This window comes from Acinonyx jubatus, chromosome D2, assembly GCF_027475565.1.
Source record: "Acinonyx jubatus isolate Ajub_Pintada_27869175 chromosome D2, VMU_Ajub_asm_v1.0, whole genome shotgun sequence".
NCBI lineage: Eukaryota > Metazoa > Chordata > Mammalia > Carnivora > Felidae > Acinonyx > Acinonyx jubatus.
Genome location: NC_069393.1, coordinates 11,001,851 through 11,027,085, shown reverse-complemented (window position 1 = coordinate 11,027,085; position 25,235 = coordinate 11,001,851). Strand labels below are relative to the sequence as shown.

The 25,235-nt window shown below is 43.6% G+C and overlaps 1 protein-coding gene and 1 long non-coding RNA gene across 2 annotated transcripts in view; one reads left to right on the top strand and one right to left on the bottom strand.

Moving 5' to 3' along the window:
• Window positions 1-17,593, top strand: part of LIPK (lipase family member K) — a 28,489-nt gene extending 10,896 nt beyond the window's left edge. Inside the window, exons 5-9 of the mRNA XM_015079064.3 lie at window positions 1,274-1,410; window positions 7,409-7,555; window positions 9,392-9,463; window positions 12,268-12,339; window positions 16,766-17,593. Coding sequence (XP_014934550.1) covers window positions 1,274-1,410; window positions 7,409-7,555; window positions 9,392-9,463; window positions 12,268-12,339; window positions 16,766-17,005 — 668 coding nt within the window. The 3' untranslated portion in view covers window positions 17,006-17,593. The remainder of the gene's footprint in view (window positions 1-1,273; window positions 1,411-7,408; window positions 7,556-9,391; window positions 9,464-12,267; window positions 12,340-16,765) is intronic.
• Window positions 214-21,596, bottom strand: LOC128312593 (uncharacterized). Its single transcript, XR_008292076.1, has 4 exons — window positions 21,444-21,596; window positions 20,683-20,811; window positions 14,077-14,187; window positions 214-8,460 (listed from the first exon to the last, which is right to left on the bottom strand). It is a non-coding gene; the product is annotated as an uncharacterized LOC128312593 (long non-coding RNA).
• Window positions 21,597-25,235: the final 3,639 nt, after the last annotated feature.

Genomic DNA, 25,235 nt, shown 5'->3' with positions numbered 1-25,235 from the left:
TTGGGCAGGGGTGACCTGAGAGTGTCAGAGGACCTTCTGTGTTCACGGAAGGGGTCAGGGCTACCTCCCTCTGCACAGTGTCTCTAGCTTGTGGACTCGACCTGGGAACCCCTCTGGCTGGTTTCTGAAGTAACTAAAACAAGGATGACAACAGGGATGCACACACACACACACACACACACACACACACACAGGCTGCCCCCCCCCCCCCCCCCGTTGAATTTGGAGATTGTTGGAGATTGATAGCTAATCCCGAGGGAGAGAGAATTATTCATTTGTGTATACCACACACATTTGTCACACCGGTTTAGATGCTGCGGAGACAGAGACAAAAATCATATGCATCTTTCCCTTAAAGAGCTTGCAGTCTAATGAGGACACCAAAAAGAAAGCAGAGAATTACAGATCGTGGGGATGAAATGTCACCATCAGTGTTTTTTGCAGTTCCGAGAGGCACTGAGGCCGTGTGGGCAATGCCACGAGGCACCTCGCTCCCTTCCCTGATCCCCATTAGCTAGACGCCTCAACAATACCAACACCATTCCACCAGGCTCTTTTCTGTATCTGGATCCCAGTCAGGTTTCTGGCGTAAAGTAGGTCTTTCCACGCCTGTGCTAGGCGATGCATCTTCCTCACACCTCTCATGCAACTTACAAACATTTGAGATCGCTATCATCCGTGTGTTACAAATGGTTGAATTTGGAAATCCTTTTTTAATGGTGAGAATGCCAAATAATATGCATACGTTTTTTGCATACATAATTTTTATGCATACGTAATTTAACAGTTTTATGCATACGTAATTTAACCTTCAAAAGATTCATCCGCGAAGGATCCTGTTTTCCACATTTGCAGATTGGGAAAGCGGAGACTTGCGTGGGGAGGTAACGTGCTCAAATCTCCACCCAGCTACTGAATGGGAAGCCACAATCATAGCCCAATGTCGTCTAGTGTTAAGGAGCGTGGCCAAAGGAGAATGGCCCTCAGGGTTTACCTAGGTATGCCCCACAGTGGGTGTTTGAACCCTTTCTGCAACACTCTCTACCAGTAGACTTAAATTCTCCAGGGACAGGAAAGTCACTGTATTTTGAATTAGTCAATTCCATCCTTGAGAAGTTTAGAGAATTCTTCCTACAGATGGTACTTACTCTAGGTTGTTGTTGTTTTTTTCAGTTCCTGTTGTTGTTCTTTTTAATAGGACTACTTTTGCTATCATGTACGATGAATGAAAACTTGTTCGAAACCTACAAACTAGTGTCTTCTTCCCTTCCAGCTTTCATAGCATTCTCTACAAATCCAGAGCTGGCTAAAAGGATTAAGATATTTTTCGCATTGGCTCCAGTCATCACGGTGAAATACACCCAAAGTCCTATGAAAAAATTAACAACTCTTTCCAGAAAAGTAGTCAAGGTATGTGGCTCCTCCGGGTTTAAATCTGTAGTAACTAAAACGAGCTCCGTTTTCGCTGATTTCAAGGGAAGAGAACCTTAGACAAAATGGCATTTTATAAACTTCTGAGACAATAACAGATATAAGCTATCGATAGAGACGTACCGTGGTGTAATTTTACCAACAGGGTTCAGAGAGCTCACTCCGATGCCATTCTACGCTATTGTCTAAATCCACATCTACAGGCTTCTGTCCATGTCATTCCTCAATCACAGATAAAGCAAATGTTGATTCGATTAATCGATTTGTTTAATCTAGTAGGTTAAATTTCTCTCTGGCAGCCCTTGGTTTTTCAGGAGAAGTATGGAGTAGTAGTTAAAATCACCACACGGAGCCAGATGGCATGGGGTTGGATCCTAGCTAGCTGGGTAAGTTTGGCCGAGACCTGAAATGTTTGGGGAATCATTTTCTTCATCTGTAAAGGGGGGATCATAATAGTTCCCACGCATAGGGCTGCTTTAAGGATTGAGGTCAGACATGTGAATCCCTTAGAACCAGGACTTGCACGTTCTAAGCTTTTAATAAATATCAGCTACTTGTTGCTGTCATGATTTGCACAGACCATACCTTCCCCCCATCACTGAAAGTCCAGCTTTTAGTGATTCTCAGTCTGTCAAGTCCTCAAAATCTGGACAATATCCTGAAGTCCAGATTCTCTGTGCTGGCTGACGGCTAACTAATCTGATCAGTTATTCAGCTGAAGTGAATTGGTCCATGTGGCTTAGTGTGTTTTTCTCTTCCATATTGATATGGGCTTCTCCCAGGGCTAAGAGCGATCCTTGTGTTCAGTGATTTCAGTGAAAGCGGATAAAAGTCAGATAATCTTTACGGAAGCCAGAGATTTGGGTTTGTGAGAAATAATTAAATTAGCCCATGGTAATTCAATTCTATATTGATACAACCCAGAAAGACACAGATAAATGAAAAGATAACCTATGTTCACAAATTGGAAGGATTAATACCATTAATGTGTCCATACAGCCCAAAGTGAATTGTAGATTCGGTGCAGTCCCTATCAAAATTCCAATGGTATTTTTCACAGAAATAGAAAAAAAAAAAACCCTATCCTAAAATTTGTGTGGAAATACAAAGACCCCAAATAGCCCAACCAATCTTATGAAAGTAGAACTAAAGTGAAGGCATCACACTTCCTGAGTTCAAACTATATTGCAAAGCTATAGTAATAAAAACAGTATTGTACTAGCATAAAAACAGGTACATAAAGCAGTGTGTTAGGGATCCAGAAGGAAACCCACTCCTATTGTCAACTAAATTTTGACAAGGGTGCTATGGACACAGTGGGGGAAAGATGGTCTCTTCAGTACATGGTGTTTGGATAACTGGATAGCCACGTGCAAAAGAATGAGGCTGAACCCTTACGTTATACCACTCACAAAAATTAACTTGAAATGGATTAAAAACTTACATTTAAGACTTGAAATCATAAAGCTCCTAGAAGACAACATAGGGAAAACGCTCCTTGACCTTGGTCTTGGCCAATGATTTTCTGGATAAGACAGCAAAAGAACAGGCAATAAAGGCAAAAATAAACAAATGGGACTAACTAAAAAGCTTCTGCACAGCAAAGGGAACATTTCAATATGTTGAAAATGCCACCTACAGAATAGGAGAAAATATTTGCAAACCATGTATCTGATAAGGGATTAATAACCAAAATATATAAAAAGCTCATACAATTCAATAGCAGAAGAGCAAGTAATCCAATTTTTAAAAGGGCATTTTCCCAAAGAAGGCATGCAAATGGCCAATAGGTGCATGGAAAGATGTTCAACATCACTCACCATCAGGGAATGCAAATCAAAACCACAATGGAGTATTACCTCCTACCTGTTAGAATGGCTATTATCTTTTTTAATGTTTATTTATTTTTGAGAGAGAGAGAGAGAGAGAGAGAGATCATGAGCGAGGGAGGGGCAGAGAGACAAGGAAACAGAATTCCAAGCAGGCTCCAAGCTACCAACCAAGAGCCAGATGCGGGTCTTGAACTCATGAAGCCTGAGCTAATGACCTGAGCTGAAATCGAGTAAGGCACTTAACCAACTGAGCCACCCAGTCACCTCTAGAATGGCTATTGTCAAAAAGACAAGAAATAACAAATGTTGGCAAGGATGTTGAGAAAAGGGAGCCCTTATACACTGCTGGTGGAAATGTAAATTAGTATAACCCTTAGGGAAAACAGTGTAGAGATTTGTCAACAAATGAAAATGGGAAAATTTTAAAGAGTATTAAAGAGCCAAAAGAAAGTAAGGAAATACAGCCATTTGCAACATGGGTGAAACTGGGGGGCATAACACCAAATGAAATAAGCCAGACAGAGAAAAACAAATACTGTACTGAATCACTTATATGTAAAATCTGATATTAAAAAGCCAATTTCCTAGAAAAGGGGAATAGAACGGTGGCTACGAGGGGCTGGAGGAAGGAGAAATGGGGAAATGTAGGTCAAAGTGTACAAACTTTCATTTATAAGATATTTAGTGTCTTATGGCATCAATTATTCCTCAATAAAGTTGAAAGTGAATGAATGAATGCACGCATGCATGGATGAATGAGTAAAAAAATGGGTAAAAATTTGTCAAGTTGTTTGGGAAATTCACTGAGATGATACATGTTTAAGCATAGTACCAGGCCTACAGCAGGTATTCACTAGATATTATCTAGTAGTATTCATTGAGTTTATTTTGGATTCAAAGCCACAGCACTTGGCGTTTCAGATTTCCTGTTTGCCAGTTGTTTATCCCCTCCTTCGCTCCCGCCCCTTGTCTGGTCCCTGGGTATTTACGTGTTCTTGTATCTTGCTTGCTTTGACCCTTTGCTCCTTACATGTTGTTTAAACAGTGAGCATTGTTAGTATTGTCTTCGTTTCTTAAAAGAAAACTGTGAGGCTCAAAGAGGCTACGCAGCCTGTCCCGAATGACCCAGCTAGTGGGTCACAGAACCAGAAATTGAACCCAGATCTGACCAGGTCATCGATGGTGGGTGCTCTTTCTTCTGTGTAGTTATTTCCCCCACCTTTTCAATGCCAGCCTGAAGAAGTCAGTCCGGGGTCCTTAGGGTGCCCCGCTCAGCAAGCCACGGACAGCTGCATCCAGCCCATGGTCAGCTTGGCAAGTCATGTGACCTGGCATGGAGCCATGTACCCAAAAGAAATGGTGCCTTTTTAAATTCACCCAGTTACCGAAAGAGCAAATTGAAGAATCTTGTGCTGTTATGGGACACACACGCCCCCTCCAGAATGAACTTGGAATTACATTCTACAAGCCACGTTTACCACGCTATACAAATGGGCGCTATGTGGCTGGCTGGCCTGCGTTACTCTCCTCTCTTTTTAGGTTAGGGGGAAGGAGCAGTTATTTGTCCCTGGGTAAATATATGACCGTTTTGCTGAGTCACTCCTGCATGGGTGTAGAGGTAAAGTCAGCGACTGCCATGCTAATTCACCCAGTATTTGGAAATACCAGCTGTCAGAATAAAGAACAAGGGTCTTTTATGGCAGATGGAACCTCTTTCTTCTTCTTTTTGAATGTTTATTTAATTTTGAGACACAGAGAGGGAGAGAGAGAGAGAGTGCATGTGAATGGGGGAGGGTCAGAGAGAGAGAGAATCCCAAGCAGGCTCCACGCTGTCTGCGCACAGCCCGACTTGGGTCTCCATCTCACAAACCGGGACATCATGACTTGAGGTGAAATCAAGAGTCAGACGCTTAGCCGACTGAGTCACCCAGGTGCCCCTAACCTCTTTCTTCAGATCATGCTTCCACGGTTGCTCACTTCTCTGAACTGGTACTTCCTTTTCATACGGAGTTTCTGCCAAGGGTGGATGATGAAGATATTGGTCGTTGAAAACGAAAAATGTTAGGGGAGGCCTGGGTGGCTCAGTCGGGTAAGCAGTGGACTCTTAATTTCAGCTCGGGTCGCGATCGGGTTTTGTGAGTTTGAGCTCCCCACTGGGCTCTGCACTGGTCGCACTGTTGCTGTCTCTCTCCAGATAAACAAATACACTATAAAATTTTTTTTTAATGTTAAAAAGAAAAAGAAAAATGTTCACTGGTGAAAACCAGACCCTGCTTCCTACCTTCACTACTTATTCATGTGCCAGCCACTCCATTTAGATTATTGCACTTGAGAACAGAATAGATGAAAATGTTCTTTTCAGAGGTAAGTTCAGGGGCACCTGGCTGGCTCAGTCGGTAGAACGCGTGACTCTTGATCTCAGGATTTAAGTTTGAGCCCCATGTGTACACATTACTTTGTTTTAAGTTTATTTTTCTTTATTTTGATTGAGAAATAGAGAGCAAGCAGGGAAGGGGCAGATAGAGAGGGAGAGAGAGTCGTTGTCAGCACAGAGCCCAATGCGGGGCTTGAACTCACAAATGTGAGAGCACGACTGAGCAAAATCAAGAGTCGGATGCTTAACCGACCGAGCCCACCCGGGTGCCCCGGGTGTAGATATTACTTAAAAATAAAGTCTTTTTTTTTTTTTAAAGAAGCCATTCTTTAAAAACAAAACAAAAAAAAGTTCTCTCTATGTGTCTGTGGCTACTACTAATTACCATGTAGACAGTTACACAGGAAGAGTTACAATTTGATAAGTGGCTTAATAAATTATCTAATATATTGTTCAAGTGTCCCAGTGATTGAGACAAAATGAATAAGAGGCCAGAATGAATTAGATAATGTCTGCCATGGTTAATTATTGCCTTCCCGACCTAAAGAAATATGATTTGAACTAGCTTAACAATTATAGCCTCTTTTTTTTTTCCCTTCCTCCCTCCCCCTCTCCCATAGGAAGGGGTAGATAAAGTCACTGTGTGTCATAGATTCATTAATATTCCATGGGATATCAAATATTCCATTAAATGAAGATTACCCTTGATCATATAAAATAACCACTTTTCAAATTCAGAATTCAACCAACTCTACCCAGGAGGAATTCACCGGATCGAGTTTACCAAAGATAGCCTAAGATCTTATCGTGCACTAATGCAATAAAAATAAATGCTAGTTATTATTGTTCTAATCTAATCTAATTGATTGTTGTAATCACCAGTCAATAAAGGATTCCAAGGAAAAGATAAGCGAGGTTTGTTTTGTTTTGGTTGTTTTTTGTTTTGTTTTTTTTTTTACTGTAAATGGATGTTTCCAAAAGAATTAAAAGATACTTTTTCATCCTCATATCTAGTTTATTATCCTAAGATTATAAAACTAGTTTTTGTGAAGCAAAGGTAAGATTCGTCTTATATGCACAGGAGTTTGATATGAATGTATGTTCTAATTTGAAGGGATTCCTAGAGTTCAAAAAGTAAGTTCAACTCACTGGCACCATTGCCTGAAATTTCACTAGTAAAGATTCATTTTAGGGGGGTTAAGTTTTGCCTCTGGAAGTGTTTACTAAAAGATTCTGGAAGGAATGGCTCATTAAGTCTATATCATTCACTACTTGTAATAATAGCTATTGTTTGGGGAATGTTTACTAGGTTCTAGAAGATTCAGTAGGTACCTTTTAAACATGACTTATTATCTTGACAACAGTCCTTTACAACATAGCATGTTAATTTTTTATTTTATCATCGAGAAAGTTCAGGATAATAGAAATTAAATACTTCCTTAAGGTGCAAAGACAGAGTCCAGAATCAAACCAAGGTATCTGTGACTCCAAAGCCTTATCAATTTCCTACAGTGGCTAATTTCTCAGAGGGCATTCTGAAAAACACCCCAAGTAGAGGACCTTGGGAAAGGGAATCATGAGATGTGTTGAGAAGACCACAAAGGTGGGTTGGGAGAACCAAAAACAAAATTTACCAGGCCTTTCCATTTTACTGAGGACTAGCACTGAGCAGATATCACCTCTGTCCGGTCCTTGGCTGAATGACCACTCACTTTCCACTTTTGACATCCACATCCATGAAATCTGATGGCATCTCAAATTGATCTTGCAGGCGTTATTTGGTGACAAGATGTTCTACCCTCATACCTTTTTTGACCAATTCATTGCCACCAAGGTATGCAACCGGAAGCTATTCCGTCATCTCTGCAGCAACTTCCTGTTTGCTTTGAGTGGATTTGACCCAAAAAACTTAAACATGGTACGTGTAAGTAGTCGGATCCAGAAAAGCAATTATTTTGTTGCACAGAGAAGAGGAGAATGTGCTCTGAATTGCGCGAAAGCCACATCTCAAGGTCTCCTTTTTGTCTCCTGATTTGAAATTATATGTTGATGGCTTCCAACTGAAGCTGGGGGGCGGGAGGCGGTTCCACCTGCTTTAGTAGGAGGATTTGAGAAGGCTTTGCCACTGAACATTCTCACCAACCCTTGCTGTTGGCCAAAGCGCCGCCATTGGAAAGGTCCTCCACTGACATGAAGACTATGGTTTTGAAATTTATCTCGCTGTGCCTGAGGTCTGCCTATCTCAGACCTACTGAAGTAGAATTTCAGTATGCCCAGGCATCTGTAATTTTTAAACCAATTTTCCACTTTCATGGGTGATCTAGAAATAGTCATTTTGTGAACCACTGACTTCTTTAATCCATTGGGATTAAGGGATGGCTTTCCAATGATAGCTACAGATTCACAGTTGAAGGGACACTGAGAGGGATCAGTTGGGTTTCTTGGGGAGTCCTCTCCAGCTGAAATCCTTTTCTTCTTTAGTCACCATGAGCTGACTAGGGGGGAGGTGGAAGACAGAAAGCTACTGTTCACTCCCCAGCCAGAGAGGAGGTATCTTTGAAACCAGAAGCAGGACATAGTTGAAAATGGTCTCCGACTATCTCACAGATTTCCGCCCAGAGCCTAGTCTCCCTCTGTTACTGGAGAGCACTGATTAAACACTTTTCTTGCTTTCAGACAAGATGTATAAATAGCCGTTTATGCAAAGCATGCCTTAACCCCTGCCTTTTCACACTCCTTTTCTGTTTTCTCCGTTTACCGAGGGGATTGCACGTGCCTACCACTTAGATGGTAGCCTATCATGTAGGCAGAGCTGGCAAGGAGCTGTAAGCAAACACAAGAGGGATAATTTCAAAAGCATCTTCCCGACATGGCTTAAGAGTTTGCCAGAGGAAGACTTCCTAACAGGACCCTCTAGAACATTCACTGAGGGCCCTCGTTGTACATTTATACAGTCAAATTGCTCCCCCCCTTTTTTTTAACTGTTGGGGGCCGGCCTATGGAATCTCTGCAAGGATGTCTATTTTAGTGGAGGATATCCTGGGATGTCTGAGTAGAGTTTGTGGAACTTTGAAGGAATACACATGTCCAGGAGTCAACCCTGGAGATTTTGATATTGATTCAGTAGGTTTGGCTAGCTCATGAGGGGTAGTGTTTTTTTTAAAAGCTCCATGCTCTTTCTGTGCTCACTTTGGTGGCAAAATAACCGTTTTGTATACTAAAATGTAAAAAAAAAAAAAAAATGGCAATGAAAACTATCAAGTTTTGTTTTTTTTTTAATCCAGAAAAAAAGTCTAAATGTCAGTGGAGGTTACAATCCTGGATGGATTATGTTCCACAAACTTTCAGAGAACCCTGTGGAATACTCACTATGTTTTTAAAATCAGAAGGCAAAGGAAACATTTAGATCTTTTCTCAATGTCTCACGATGAACAACTCTCTCAGAATGTCCTTTGGGACTTAACACAGGGTGACGAAGGTCACTAGGGCTCTCACACCCTCAACCCCCCTGTACTCTTGGGCCATCTGAGGTGAGGCGGGAGAGAAAAGGCATGTTCGTGTCTTTGACCGGCGGGATGGCCTCTGTGGGCTTTATGAAAACTGTACAGGACAGAACAGAGCTACGGGAGGAGAAAGTTCTTAAAGAGGGCATGGTCCATGTTCATTCCCCAGAGAGAGAAAGAGAATATTCAAGTTTACTTGCGGTGTGGTCAAATGATTAGCCTCCCGGTGAGAAATAATTTCCACTTTGCAGAGTCGCTTGGATGTTTATTTGGCACAGAGCTCTGCGGGAACATCTGTGCAGACCATGCTGCACTGGGCCCAGGTACGTGCTCCCTACTCCTGGTCTGATGCACACACATCGCCCCGAGAGCCCTGAGGAGGATTCCCAGAGCCCATCGCGGGGTTTTTCAGGCACCTGCCTCTGTCAGGTGGATGCTTCCGAAATCAGCATCAACTCGTGTTCATTCCCCGTTCTCTCTTCTGTTCTCTGTGTCCTCGGTTTCTGGTGTTTGGGCCTGGTTCCCACCTATTCGGACTGAACTCTGATTTTTGGATTACTCCCAGCTGCCTTTTCTAGGGAAGGTTTGTACTTCCTCTTTTGGGAAACCATCAGTTCTAACAGAACTTTATATAACACGATAGAAGCTATTCCGGAAAGATCTGCGCATCCTCCTATTGGCGAATGGACCATTTCAGAGTGTGGAAATAATGCTCTACTCTGCGCAAGTTAAGGATGAGATAGAGATGAAAATAGATTAACAGTTTCTGTTTTCACTCTCAGTTTAAATTTGTGTGTGTGCTACCGTATTGCTCAATATTCAGCAAGTTCAGGGAGAAGTCATATTCAATTGGCCCAGCTTTCTGAACCAAGTGTGATGAGTGTGTGTGTGTGTGTGTGTGTGTGTGTGTGTGTGTATGGGGGGAGGGGGGAGAGAGAAGGGTCTTCCCAAAGTTTTGACATATCCGAGATCCCTACGAGTTTACACTTTCACCTCCACCCCGATAAGTTTGCTCCGTGCTTTACGGTTGAGAATCACTGCTGTAGATAGCCTGAAACACTAGTTGAGGACTTCTGAACTCCTTTGAAGAGTTCCACGCCCAGGAGATAAGCCCTCAAGTTCCTGCCGGAAGAAAGATGCTCAGGACAGAATGTCTCCCCCCGGTGAGGAGACAGAGAGGGTCTGTGGTGGGTAACACAAGTCCAATTTCACTTTCCCTGAGCACTTACTATGTGTCCTTGCTGTTCGTACGTGTGATTTCCTTCGGTCTCACTGAATTCTCTTAACAGTCTTTCCACGAAGGCATCGATACCCCTTATGCCACAAATGTCCTGGCCTGTCCCTTACGTGTCTCACAGCTCACTGCTCTTAAAAAGATCTCTTCTCCTGTGGCAGAAAGTCCTCTTGAGGACAGAAATAAGTCAGGGGGGGTGGGGAGGGGGATGAGGTGAGACACTTGGTCATAAGTTATGCGGACGGCTACGGCAAGGGTGACGACAATGACGAGAGTAGTAATGTTAGTAAAAAGAGGTTTGTTGAGCATTTCTAGGTGCTACACCCTAGCATCCTGTTTAATGCATCACCCAGTTGAATCTTCACTATGAGGAGAATGTCATCATTCCCATTTCACAGACGGGAACTAGGGGAGATACGTAACTTGCCGTGGATGACACATTCAATAATCCGTTAAGCCTGGACTGAGACCAGGTCTGTTTGCTGCTAGAACCCAGGTACCTAAGGAGCCCACGCTGCTGCTTCCCATTGCTGAAAACCGACCGCGGCGGACCGCCTCTGTCAATAGAGAGCATGATGGGAATAATTTTAAACGAAGCATCAGGATTAAATCAATGAGTGTGAAAAAAATCTCTGAGATTCAAGTTCAGGAAAAAAAACAAAAACAAAAACCATGGGACAGACTGAGAATCGCCTACTGGAACGTGTGAAGTGAACGTGAACGTGACCTCCTTCCTCGGTCCAGGGTGGCAAGTCACAGAAGAAGGAAGCCCCAGGCGTGCAGGTGTATGACCGTTTCCATTCTCGTAACAGAAGTCTGAACATGAAAATGTCCAAGTGGCGTGCCCGGTGTCTCAGACACTCAGCATGTGGCCCCGCTCCTGACGACACGGCTGGCTGCTGGGGGGACAGAGCCCCTCACACGGGAAGCGCTGAAGCTACCCTGCGTGCACGTTCCCTTCAGGAGCAACAAAAAGTGTTCAAGAACAGGGAATGTAGTGACGACACCCTGACAGGGATACCGGACACAGCTGTGTAGGAAAACATCAGTCACTTTTCAATGTCGATGAACAGCTGGTGCCTCTTTCAAAAAAATTATGACAATTCCTGAAGCTTAAGATGGTCAAGAATCATTCAATTGCAGCATCCTTGTAGACGTTCCTCTGTAGAGTGTTATAACACCCGAAGACATTGTCGTCAGGGGGCCTCGGTGGTGCAGTCGGTTCCGCGTCTGACTTGGTTTCAGCTCAGGTCATGGTCATGATCTCACAGTTCATGAGTTCCAACCCCGTGTCGGGGTCTGTGCTGACAGCACAGAGCCTGCTTGGGATTCTCTCTCTCTCTCTGCCCCTCCCCTACTCATTCTCTCCCTCCCTCTCCCTCTCAATAAACAAATAAACTTAAAAAAATAAACACATTGCTATCTGAGAATTTTCACTGGAGAGGTATAGAGGAGAGTAAAAGACGGTCAGTCAGTTCTGTGAATTACTCTATCGGCTCGTATCAGTCTTATTATCCGGCTTATTAATCTTTACTGGACTTTAGCTCTTGTGCCTAAAGAGTGGGATGTAATGTCATCCTCTTTGTATATTTTCTGTTTACTGTCTTTATTTATTTTAATGTTTATAAATTTTTTGGGACAGAGAGAGAGAGTGTGTGTGGGGAGCGGGGGCAGAGAGAGAGGGAGACAGAATCCAAAGCAGGTTCCAGGCTCTGAGCTGTCAGCCCAAAGCCCGGCTTGGGACTTGAACACACGAACCATGAGACCATGACCTGAGCTGAAGTCGGACCCTCAACTGACTGAGCCATCCAGGTGTGCCTCTGTTTACAGTCTTTAAATGCGTGTTGTTTTCTTATATCATCGTAATGTGTTTTTATTTCTATTTTATCATAGGCTGCTAATTCTGGTCTGTTCCAAGCTTTTGACTGGGGAAACCCTGATGAGAACATGATGCACTTTCACCAGGTACATGGATGACCGTGGTCATCAGTCTCCACTCACTAAGTACCTGCTAGGTTCCAACACCGTGCCACGTATTTTATATAGATCAGATTCCACTTATTGGTTTCTTACAATGTTCCATACCATTATTTCTAAATTTTTTGATGTTTTATATTTTGAGAGAGAGACAGCTGGGAGGGGCAGAGAGAGAGACACACACACACAGAATCTGAAGCAGGATCTAGGCTCTGAGCCGTCAGCACAGAGCCCGACACGGGGCTCGAACCCACGAACCATGAGATCATGACCACGGCCAAAGTCGGACCTTCAACTGACTGAGCCACCCAGGTGCCCCTTTTGTAAAAAAAAATTTAATGTTTCCATATTAGTTTTGATCCTTACAATGACCTTACAAGGTAAATATGTTGCCTCCACGTTTGCAGAGGCTCAGAGAGGTTAGGTAAATTGTCAAAATTATTTAGCTTAGTAATGAACCAGGATATGACTCAGGGGTTCCTGGATTTTATAGCCCTACTTATTCCTTCTCAAAAAATAGAAACTCTTGGGGTACCTGGGTTGCTCAGTCGACTAAGCGTTCAACTCTTTCAGCTCAGGTCATGATCTAACAGTTCGTGAGATGGAACCCTATGTCGGGCCCCGAGGTAGCAGCTTGGAATTCTCTCTTTCTCTTTCTGCCCCTCCCCAGTTCTCTCTCTCTCTCTCTCTCTCTCTCTCAAAATAAATAAATAAACATCAAAAAAAGTAGACACTCTCAGCACTTAATTAAAACCATGTTTTTCTTAACATTTATTTATTTATTTTGAGAGAGAGAGAGAGACAGAGAGAGAGAGAGGCAGAGTGAGAGATGGAAAGAGAATCCCAAGCAGGCTCCACACTGTCAGCGCAAAGCCGGACTTTGGGTTCGAACTCACAAGCCATGAGATCGTGACCTGTGCCGAAATCAAGAGTCAGGCACTTAAGTGATTGAGCTGCCCAAGCACCCCAAGACCATATTTTAAAAGGAGAATTAAAGATATGTAATCTTTGTTTCTGGAACATATGCTCTCATTTCTTACCCATCTATTATAAAATGAACTAACACTGCCCTATTAGTTCTTTGGGATGACAATTACTGCTCATTTAACATATGTGTGTGTATATATATATATGTATATATATATGTGTGTGTGTGTGTGTGTGTATATATATATATATATATATATATATATCTCATTAAAGATATACTAGACAGAAATATCGCTTTTAGGAAGAAGTACTGATATCTGCCAGAGAGTGGTATGTCAAGATATTTCTTGACATAATCTATGAAAACTTTTGAAACCAAAGTTCTCTATTGAATGGAAATACGTGGTGTTTTATTTGTTGTTATTTTTCCCAGTGTTTATAAGAAAATCCATACATGATTTTGGCTTCCTGCTGATAGAGGGAACTCAGGTTACACAAGTGGCCATCAAAGATACATGCGTTTTTCAAATAAGGGGTATGGAAATTTGGAAATTTTTCAAAAAAGCAGATTTTCAGTGCCACCGTAGTAACTGCGATAGAGAAGATACGTAATTTCAGCTGGAGTGAAGAATCTGATTTTCCTCCCAAACTGCTATAGTTTTCTCCTAGGCTGCTTGCCACACACAGACCCACATACTATGTCAAAGTCCCAATTTGTCTTGTAAGTAACCAATTTCTTACCCTAGCAAGAGTAGATAGTTGCTAAAAGGAAAGAGTCTTGGATGATGAGTTTACCTTGTGAGAGTTAAACGTCAACTTGGATGAGAGCTGTGTCACAGGGATGATCTTTCCCATCTTCAGGATACATGGTGATTCAAGTTTACATACGAATCAGTTGCTCGGGACCTTGGGAAAGAAATGGAAAACCCCAAACAAGCTGAGGGTGAACAACATGTATGTGTAAAAAGCAATAACCTTTGTCACAACTATGAGCAATGACCATAAATAAGACGGGCATAATTATCAGTGTAATCACCAAACCTTCATTACTAAGTAAAAAAAAATCTTGGCCCAAAGTCAGCATGTCTCATTTGCATCCTGATTTGCATATTCATTTTTGGCTCTGCCTTCTTCTGAGCTTCCTTTCATCCTTCACAGCATCCTAAATCGTTGCGGTAAATGTGTTCTGATTTCAGGGGCTCCTCAACCCCACTCTCCTGCCATGAAGCTTGCTAATATTTACAGCTGTCTTTCTACTCTTTAACTTTCTCCATCTTTGCATCTAAGTATTTATGCTTTGTATTATCCCGCTGAGAAACCCAGAGTCGGGAAAAGCATGCCTCCTCTTGCCCCAGTTTGCTCTTGGCCTTTGGGGCGTTGCGCGGGCTCTCCCCAGCCCTTAAAGCACCACTGTGAGCCCTGATCTGTGCTCACTGGCCTCCCTGCCTTGTCGCTGCCTTCTCACCTCCTCCTTTATCACTTGCTCCTAAGCCCAGGGCCACGGTCTCCCAGCAAGACAGGGGACAGGCGACATACTTAAGATATTCAGTAACTCTAAGACCCGGACACCAACCCATCGACTAACAGTAACTTCTGTAATGATCGAGCCTGTGATCTCTGCTTGTATATCGCCCTGCCAAGAGAACTGAAGGTGCACAGTCCCCAAGTCAGCCCCCCCCAAGTCATCAGGTACATTACTAATTTAGGAAACCTCTCCCTGGCCAAGGTTACAGTTTCCCAAGGATCTGCGTCTTTGTCCACGTTACCTTTTCTTCCTAACCTTGCTGCCAAAAATTGTTAGCCACAGTGTAGAAATCTGCTCAGGATGCCATAAAAAAAAAAAAGAAGAAGAAGAAGAAGAAGAAGAATGACCATAGACTGAGTGGCTTAAACCACAGAAATCTATTTCTCACATTCTGGAAGCTGGATGTCCAAGGTCAGTGTCCAGCTGGTGGGGCTCTGGGGAGGAGCCCCTTTCTGGCTTGTAGACAGTCACCTTCTTGCCATGTGCTCACGCACCCTTTCTTCTGCGAGTGCGCTTGGAGAGAGAGAGAGAGATCTCTCTCTTCCCCTTCCTATAGACTGCCAGTCCTACTTAATTAGGACCTGGCCCTTATGACTGCATTTAACCCCAATTACCTCCTAACAGCCTTACTTCCTCATACAGTCAAATTAGAGGTTAAGGTTTCAACATCCAAATTTGGGGAAAACACAATTCGGTCCCTGGAATATGGTGGCAGTCCGTATTCTCTCAGTTGTGCATGGCAGGAGACAGTGCGACATTAGGTTTAAAAAAATCTATTTACTGCTTTACTGTACTGAACAGGGTGGTGATCAACTCACAATGGCTGGGAACCGGAACGCTGTCCTCCGGCTCTCCTTCTCCCTGCGCCCCTCCCTCTCTCTCCCAGTTCTGCTCACAAATGCTCTTTCCCTTCTCAGGCTATTTCAAAAATAGTAAGATTGTGACTGCGTGTGCTCAACTCGTATCGTTCTTTCCACCACAAACCCGAAGAAAAAGCCAGTATTTTTCTCAGGAGCACTGGCAGAAAGTTCCAGAGAGAACTCTGGCCTGGTTTTAGCCACGTGCCCATCTCTCATCCAGTCACTGAGGCCAGAGGGATGAAGGACTGATTGGCCAGGCCGGGTCATCCGGGGCCACTGAGGAGCTGGGGGATGGGATTTGTTGGATCGCAGAGAGAAGGGAAAAGACATCACGTTCTCTGGAACAGGCTGGCTCCTTGTTCACGTCATACTTCAACTGTTTTCATCCATTGGTCTCAATGCTCCCCAAAGAGTCTGCTCAAGTGTCAATAATCCCCCCAAGCCCAGATTTCTGCACCAGAGAAGAGGTATTTACATTTATCCTATACGTATATATATGTGTGTGTGTATATATATATATATACACACACACACACATATATTGTTTCAAAAGGACATACTCCGAGTGCCAAGCCCTACTAGAAAGATGGTCACCCATAAGGGTGCCTTGGGTGGTTCAGACAGTTAAACAACCAACTCTTGATTTCAGCTCAGGTCATGATCTCATGGTTCATGGAATCGAGTCTCATGTCAGGCTTTGTGCTGACAGTATGGAGCCTGCTTGGGATTCTCTCTCTCTCTCTCTCTCTCTGACCATCCCCCCTACTCAAAATAAATGTACTTAAAAAAAGTTTTTTTAAAGAAAGAAAGATGGTCCCCCATAGAAATAAGAGCCCCCTTCCTCGAGGATTCTTTCCTATTTTCCCCAACGTGCAAATCAGAAATATCACGGTTATTTTTTTCTTTATTCACAGTTCATACCATTGCACAGAAGTGCTCTCGAGCCCTTCTAACATTTTAATGTTTGGAAATCATTAAGTGCATTCTAACTGCATACTTTTAGCATTTGAAGAACTTGCTTAACAATCGATAAGGTTACTCCCCCGATGTGGTTTTCTGCGAAATCTGGTTTTTTCTCTCCGTCTCTAATCATACTTAGCTCACACCTCCCTTGTACAACGTGACCAAGATGCAAGTGCCCACAGCTGTGTGGAGCGGAGGACACGACCGTGTGGCTGACCTCAAGGACGTTGAGAATTTACTGCCCCAAATTCCCAGGCTTATTTACTATAAGTTGATTCCACACTACAATCATGTGGATTTTTACCTCGGACAGGACGCACCGCAGGAAATTTACCAAGACCTTATTAGACTGATGGACGGATGTTTGCAAAATTAAATAACTTCCCTTTCTCTAAGCAAGTGGATTCTTAAAATAATACTGTGGCGCCCAGACCCTAAGGTGACCGCTCCAATGATTTTCGCCTCCTAGTGCCGGTGTGTTGGTGTAACCCTCTCCCCTTGAGTGTGGGACGCCCTTGAGACTTGGTTCTGGCCAACAGAATTGGCAAAGGTAATGGCGTCACACCCTTGTTTGGATCACGTTTATGGCAAAGGACGTCAACTCCTGATTGCATCATATTATAGGAGAATCCATCAAGTAGACTGCAGAAGAGATCTCCCTTGTTGGTTTGATGAAGAGGACAGATATGTGGAGGAAGCCTACACGACCTCTAGGATCTGTGCCTATAGCAGATAACCAGCAAACAACCAGATTCTCAATCATACAGCTGTGAGATCAATTACATCTACATCCTGGATGAACTCAAAAGCCCGCGAATCCCCCAGTAAATCTTCCAGTTGAGAGAGAAGGCTGGCCACCCCTCATTTGCAGCCCCGGGAGACACCCTGAGCTGCAGGGGACTAGCTGTGCCATACCCAGACCCACAGCCAGAGTGACAAAATAAATGCATATTCTTTGAAACCACCAAGTTTGTGGAAATTTCTTATCAGCAATAGTAAACTACTATTAATGGTAATAACAAATCGTTATTATTATTATTATTGTGACTATCGTTTTGTCTCTTTGGTTAAAAGCTTGAGGGGCGCCTGGGTGGCTCAGTCGGTTGAGCGTCCGACTTTGACTCAGGTCATGATCTCACGGCTCATGTGTTCAAGCCCCGCGTCGGGCTCTGGGCTGACAGAGTTTCCTTATTTTTCTTGTTCTGGTGAACTTCCTTCAAATTTGTTCGGCAGGTCTATCTGCTAGTGATGGATTCTCAGTGTTTGTCTGAAAGAGTCTTTGTTTTGCCATCATTTAGGCTGAATTATACGCCATTATATCTACGTATGAAGTCCGTCTTCTGTGCCCATTCACCTGTCAACGGACATTTAAGTTGTTTCCATACCTTAGCTATTGTGAATACTATCGGGATGACCATGGACGTCTGTGTATCTTTTCAAGACCCTAATGTCAATGCTTTTGAATAGATACCAGAAGTGTGATTGCTGGGTCATACAGTAGTTCTGTTTTTAATTTTTTGAGGAACTTCCATACCGTTTTCTACAGAGGTTGTGCCACTTTATATTCCCACAAGCAATGTGTTAGGGGCCAATTTCTCCACATCCTGGCCAACACTTCTCTTTTGTTTTGTTTTGTTTTGTTATTAGTATTGCTTTTGTTATAGCCACCAACAGGAGTTGAGCATATCTCATCATGGTTTTGACTTGTATGTCCCTGGGGGCCTCACCCTCCCCCCCCCCCGGGGAGAGAGGGAGAGAAATGGTGGGTGTATATCCTTGGGAAAAGTTTGAGAGGCCCCCAGAGTCTCCGGCTGGGCTGATCAGTGAAGGCATTTTGCCTTCATTTCTAAAAGACTTGTTTTTTTCGGACAAGAGAACCTTAGACTGACGTGCTTCCTAATTTGCTCTTACTCCCTTGGTCCTTTTCAATGCTGTTCATTACCTTCTGGCATGCAGTTGCTGATAAGTCTGTGATGTCTTATATTCGTGTCTTTGGACTGTCTTTTTTTCCTCTTTGTCTGCTTTAAGATTTTCTTTTTACCAATGGAGTGTTGGCAATTTGAGTTCCTTGAACTTTGAGGTGGTTTTGTTGTGTATTCTGCTTGGAATTCAACTGGCTTCGTGGATCTGCAGATTTACAGTTTTCATCAAATTTAGAAACGTTTTGTTCATCATTTGTCCGAGTATCGTTGGTACCTTCACTTACCTGGGTGTCTAATTTGTATGTTAGACACCTGCTGTTGACCCACAAGTCAGTGAAGCTGTGCTTTTTCCCCAGCGTCCTCCCTCTGTGTGCTTCATTTCAAATAGTGTCTGTGGGTGTCCTCATACCCACAAATTCTCTCTTACACAGTGTCTAGTCTGCCATAATCCTGGCTGGTGCATTGTCTATTTTGGAGACTATTATTCTCCATCTGTAGATATCCCATTTGGGTCTCTTTTATATCTTCTGTTTTTCCTTTCTTTATTTTATGTCTTTCTCTTTATTTTAATGTTTATTTATTTTTTTAGAGGGAGAGAGAGACGGAGCATGAGCAGGGCAGGAGCAGAGAGAGAGGGAGACACAAAATGTGAAGCAGGCTCCAGGCTCTGAGCTGTCAGCACAGAGTCCTACGGGGGGCTCAAACTCATGAACTGTGAGATCATGACCTGAGCCGAAGTCAGACACTCGACCGACTGAGCCACCCAGGCACCCCTTTTTATGTTTTCCTTTAAATCCTGGAACACAGTAAGCATCATTCAGGACCTATTTCAACATACTTTCTGTTCACGCAATTATCTTTCCTTTTATAAGTTTGTTTTATGGAATGATTCTCTCCTGGCTGTGGGTTATATTTTCCTGCCTTATTGCATGCTGAATCATTTGCTATTGGATGCCAGGCTATTGGATTGCCAGGCACTGAGTGCTAACTTTTATTCTTTTAGATGGGGTTAGGAATTTTTTGGCAGTCAGTTTGTTTGCAGCTAAGTCTGATTATTTCGAGACACGCTTTTTTTGTTTTTCATCACCTAAGGGCCAGTCTAGAGCAATCTCTCCTCTAAGGAAATTCCGCCCTGCCACTGACACGTCTATTTTCTGAAGTCTCTACTGAATTCCCGTCCCCCCCACCCCCAACCCCCGCGGTGTTCTGAAAGGTCTCTCATGCTGGCCTGCGAGAATTTCAATGAATCCCTACGGGTACTGTGTGCACTCTAGAAGCTGTCTTGCTTATAGTTTCCTGGCACTTGTTCCTTCTCTGAAAGTTTTACTCTGTCCACGCTTGTGGGATTCTGCCTTTAGCATGGGCACATTATTATTCAGCCAGAGCTCCGTGAGATGCCATCCTCTATTTCAGAAGCTCTTTCTCTGGCTTGCACTCACAGGTTTTATTGTCCTTCTCCTTGAATTCCAGTCTCTGCCTCCACTAGTCAGCTAGACCACTGAGTTTTTGTCTTCTCCTTTCTTTTCTTTTCTTTTCCTTTCCCTTTCTTTCTTTCTTTCTTTCTTTCTTTCTTTCTTTCTTTCTTTCTTTCTTTCCTTTGTTGTTGTTATTGTTGTTGTCGTTGCCAAAGGCGTTACTGTTTCCATTGGGTCCATATCTTGGGAGAGGGCTCCAGGGTGGTGAAAAAGCTGCCCAGTGGCTGCAGGGAGGGGCTCAGGCAGAAGCCCCAGCACCAGGGGGCATCAGAGGGGCCCCTCAAAGGCTACCGGGCTCTGGACTGTCCTACTTGGGCATCAGAGTGAGCCTTCCAAAGAGATAACCATGCAGACGGCCTGGGGCCCCAGGCAGGCTGTGGAGGGGAGTCAGGTGGTCATATATCTTCTTGATGAGTGTCACCTCCTCACCTGGGAAGTGGTTTTCCAGGAAGCCCCAGGGATGACGGTCTGTGTGAGCAGAACCCAGGGCGTGCAGATCCCAAAGCACCTGGCCCATGTTCTTCTCCAACCACAGTGGCCTCCCTGGCATCCGTGGCTTTACCCCACCCCCACTGAGCTTTCTTGGAGTTCCTCTACCTTTGCTGTGATCTAGAAATGATCAGTAGGCAGAAAAGTAAGGTTTGCATAGAGAATACCTCATCTGTGTCCTTCCCTTCAGTGATAACAGTCCTGTGCGGCCCGATGTCCAGTGTCTCAAAACTGTTATGACTTGGGTTCCAGGGTTCTGGTTTTTTGTGGCAGAATGGTAATTCCAGACGCTGTGGCTAGAAGCAAAAGTCAAGATTCTTTTTAAAGATTGTATCATTCTGCCAATGCATAGCTAGTGTAACCCGACATAAACAAGGCCATTAAGAAAAACCACAACTATTAACAATTTTAAAGTTCCTCCATGTTTTATCTAAAATTGTCTCTTAGGGTTCGTATGTTGCAAGAATCTAATGGAATCCAGCCCTCTGCTTTCCGCTGTGAGTATTACACACAGAGAGAGCTGAAGTGGCGTATCTATGAGTTAGTCTAATCCTAAACTAGGATCAAAACTGTATTTCCAAAACGCTGATCCAATGTGGTATTTCTTTTTTTTCAAGTTTATTTTTTTGCGAGGGGGAAGAGAGAGAGAGAGCTTGCGAGCTCAGGGTAGGGCAGAGAGAGAGGGAGAGACAGAATCCCTCTGTCAGCACAGACCCCCATGAGGGGCTCAATTTCACGAAGCATGGGATCATGACCTGGGCTAAAATCAAGAGTCGGACGCTTAACCGACTGCATCAGCTTTTCTCTGCAAAAGCTTTACTGCTTCCTCCTTAACGTCTTCAAGTACAAGTTTTCCCACTGATTCATCTTCCCTATTCCTCCCTCCAAGGGTGTTTTCACCGTGAAATACCGCTGCACCAGAACTTACCGTGTCTCTACTGCTTTTTATTTTATTCCACCGAATCCTGACTTCCCTAGCTATAGCTCGGAGTTTCCCATACGTTGCTTTTCCAGCTACATCTGCTTCTGCTTCCCTAATCAAATGCATACCTTTCATTCAAATAAGGGCTCTACACCTACACACATCTTCATTCTCCTCGACAGGATCTGCCCACACTGTTTGCCTTAAGCTGAATGGAATTCTATTAAAATTAAATCACAACGTTGCATTTCCTAATCAGGTTGGATTTTCTGGTCCTCGGTGCTTTATTTACAAGCATTCTTTTTTAATTTATAATTTGTTTTTGGCAGAAGCCTCAAGATACGTCACTATCACTCTCATAAATCATGTGAACTTAATATTTTTAGTTTGATTTGGTATTACGTGCTCAGGAATCCAAACACTGGTAGCTTCCAGAGGGGAGACACTTTTAACCTGGAACTTTTCAGTTCCACCTTAAGCCTACTTTGTGCAAGGACTTGGGAACTCAGAGGACTAGACTCTTCTAGGAGTGTCTTTGAGATCCTTGCCAAAGAGGTTTTCGAACGACGCCCTTAAAGTTCCAAGGCGTTCATTTACAAAAATGTACCCTGCACCTCTTCTGTGTTAGAGGCAGGAGATAGGCCATGAAACAGGAAAACATGGTCCTCATCCTGTGATTTACACGGAATTTCAAATATGCCGGGGAATCTCAAGCCAACGAGGGTAGTAATAACATCATTGAGCACTTACTAACTTCTGGGGCATTTATCAAAGGCATGGCCCAAGCCGTTTATCCCTGCCCACATCTCTGGGATAAAGGTGCTATGCTCACCCTATTTTAAAGAGCCTCCGAAGACGTGCACGCTGGCTCGGGCCAAATATCAAAGAATTAGGAGCAAATCTGGGTCTTCAGCCCAGAGTCATCTGAATCCAAAATCCAACTCTTCACACTTCCTTGTGTTATCTCCCTAGAGATACAGATGAGGAAGCCTCGACGAGATTGCCCGGTCAGGGAGACTCCTGATGTCAGGGGATTCTCGGGGCTTTGTACAGGGGGCAAGGCCAGAATTGTGTACAGATTTAAAGTAAGCAGAGAAACTAAAGCAAAAATCTAGGCGTCCAGAAGTGCAGAGAGGGAGCTGCCGAACCAGCAAGGGGGGTGGGGGGGCGCAGGGGGTGACCCGGACCATGTCAGGACTGAGCAGGCACGTAGGTGTGTATGTAAAACAGGCTCCCCGAGTTCTGAGTCAAAACCAGACTGGCAGAGAGGAGGGCCAGGTTTGCCAGCCTGGTTGGTATTTGTCTGACAAATCTGTTGACAGGTGTGTTGGCAGGCTGTGCCACAGCTACAGCCCCTTGCGGTAGCATACTCTTGGCCCTACCCAATCCACTTGGCCCTACGCAATCTAATTCCCGTCAGCGAAGCCCTGCCCCGCCACGCTGAGTTACCCAAGCCTCAACAAAACACTGCTCCGTCTGTATTTAGTAGAATGGGAAATTTTGAGAAGCTGCCGTCCCCTGTAAGGAGAGGCCTTTCCTCTGTCTGCACCTGAGCTTTCTTTCATGAGGCTGACCGGTTTCACACCTTTGGGGGTCCATCGTCCCGGCGCCATCTTGTGGAGCCAGCTGCAACTCACCTACTGCGGTGAACACTGAACAATGTGCAGGATTATCTAATCAGCATGTTGTGCCTCTGAAACTAATAGACCATCGTATGCCAATCGAACTTCAACAGTAAAAATAAAATAAACTAATGGGGCGCCTGGGGGGCTCAGTCAGTTAAGCATCCGACTCCTGATTTCGGCTCAGGTCCGTGATCTCACGGCACGCGAGTTCGAGCCCCGCGTGGGGCTTCTCTTTCTCTCCCTCGGTCTCTGCCCCTCCCCTGAGCTCTCTCTCTCAAAATCAATAAATAAACTTAAAAAAATAAAATAAAATAAAATTTAAAGGGCTTTCATAGGTATAATTACCCCTTCTCTTATTGACCGAACAGTAACGTGCAATTGCTGGGGAGAGAATGCTCATGGTAGCATAAGTCAACAGAAGTTCAGAGCCAGCACCACTACTGATTAACTACGTGATCCTGGGGAAGTCATTTATCGTCAATTCTAGCTATTTCTTCTTCTTTTTTTTCTTTTTTTTTTTTTAAACATGGAGACACTCATTCTTGACTAACCCATATGCTATCATGAAGACAAAAGCTGTATATGAAGTAGAGTTGTATAGCACAGCCCTTCAGCACGGGCCCTGAAGTCTTTACGTTTGGTTCCTAGCTCTGTTGCTATCATTATGTCCAAAGACAAGTTAACTAATCACTCTGATCCACACTTTGCCCATCTGTAAAATGGAGCTCTTGTTAAGTACCTCTGTTATTGAGTTGTGAGAGAACATGAAAGACTTTAACTCAATACCAGTTCCAAAGAAAAGGGTTAGCAGATGTTATTATTTGTAAAGTGTTGGGCACAGATAATGGCTTAATATTTTCAATCATGACCCATATCCTATATGGAAAAATAGAATTCTTAATTCGCATAGAAATTACATATACCAAGACATTCAATGGCGTGTGTAAAGTCATATTTAATCCCAAGAACTTTTTCCTTGGCCTCCTGAGACTTGAATACATTTATGTGAGTAACGTTAATAGAAATCATCTCTACTTATTTTTTGCCAAGCACTACGCTCAGTGTTTTCTGTATGGTTATCTCACTGGATTCTCATCATAGCCCTGAAGATAGACTCCATGTTTCCTCTGTTTTACAGATAAGAAGTCCCAATGTTTGAAAAGTTAATAACTTCCTGAGGTCGTGGAGTGATTTTGGGGGGCAGGGGGATGAACCCAAAGCTGTCCAGTACAAGAGCCAGTACTGTCTCATGGTGCAGTATGACCAGCATAATCGTATTTGTTAATCAATTATTCTCCATTTATTCACACAGTCAATTAAATGATATCTATTATTTTATCTGACGTGTACTATCCAGTACTATGGGGGGGGGAGGTACTGAGTGTGTACATGGGGATGAGGATTAATATTTATTGATTCCCTGCTATGTGACAAGACATTACTGAACAAGACACACATTATCTCATCTATCCACATAATAGTTTATGACTTAGATATTAGTATGCCCATTTTGCACATGAAGGAGATCAGTACCAGAAATAATTAACTAAGGTACCCAAGGTCAAATGGCAAATAGCTCACTGGTTATTCTAATTCCCAAGAGCACTTCCGTATGCCTCCACGGTGTGGATATAATCACGTGTACATGGAGGTTGACGGCGTACCGTCACAGACCCTAAGCGCCACATGAATGGTGGGGCACAGTGTTATTGAACCTCAAAGACAGGAACGATCATAGAAAGCTGAGGACAGAGAAGACATCCCAGAGGAGGAAGAGAACGACGTGAGTTGTAAAGACAGCCTTGGGGGTATTCACAGAAAGTAAAAGGCACAGAGAATGTGGAGATTAATTTGGTTTCCAAATGAACTTGGGCAGGAGCCCAACTGCCCAACGACAGTGGATTTGTCTCATTGTGCTTACACAGAACCAATACGCAATAAATAGTTGCTGAATGGTTAGGAGTACCTTCTCTGTCCTCCAAGCACTGGAGTAGGTCCTATAGGAACAGGGGTACTTTCAAGACACGCAATTTAATATATTTTGGCTAAGACTCATTTCTCAAGAATTTCTTGTCATATGTAAAGGGGAGGGTATAGAATGGGAAAGGGTGGCTGGCACAGTGCCAGGAGGCTGCATAGAAAGGCACCTCTTTGGTGACTATGGCATCTCAGA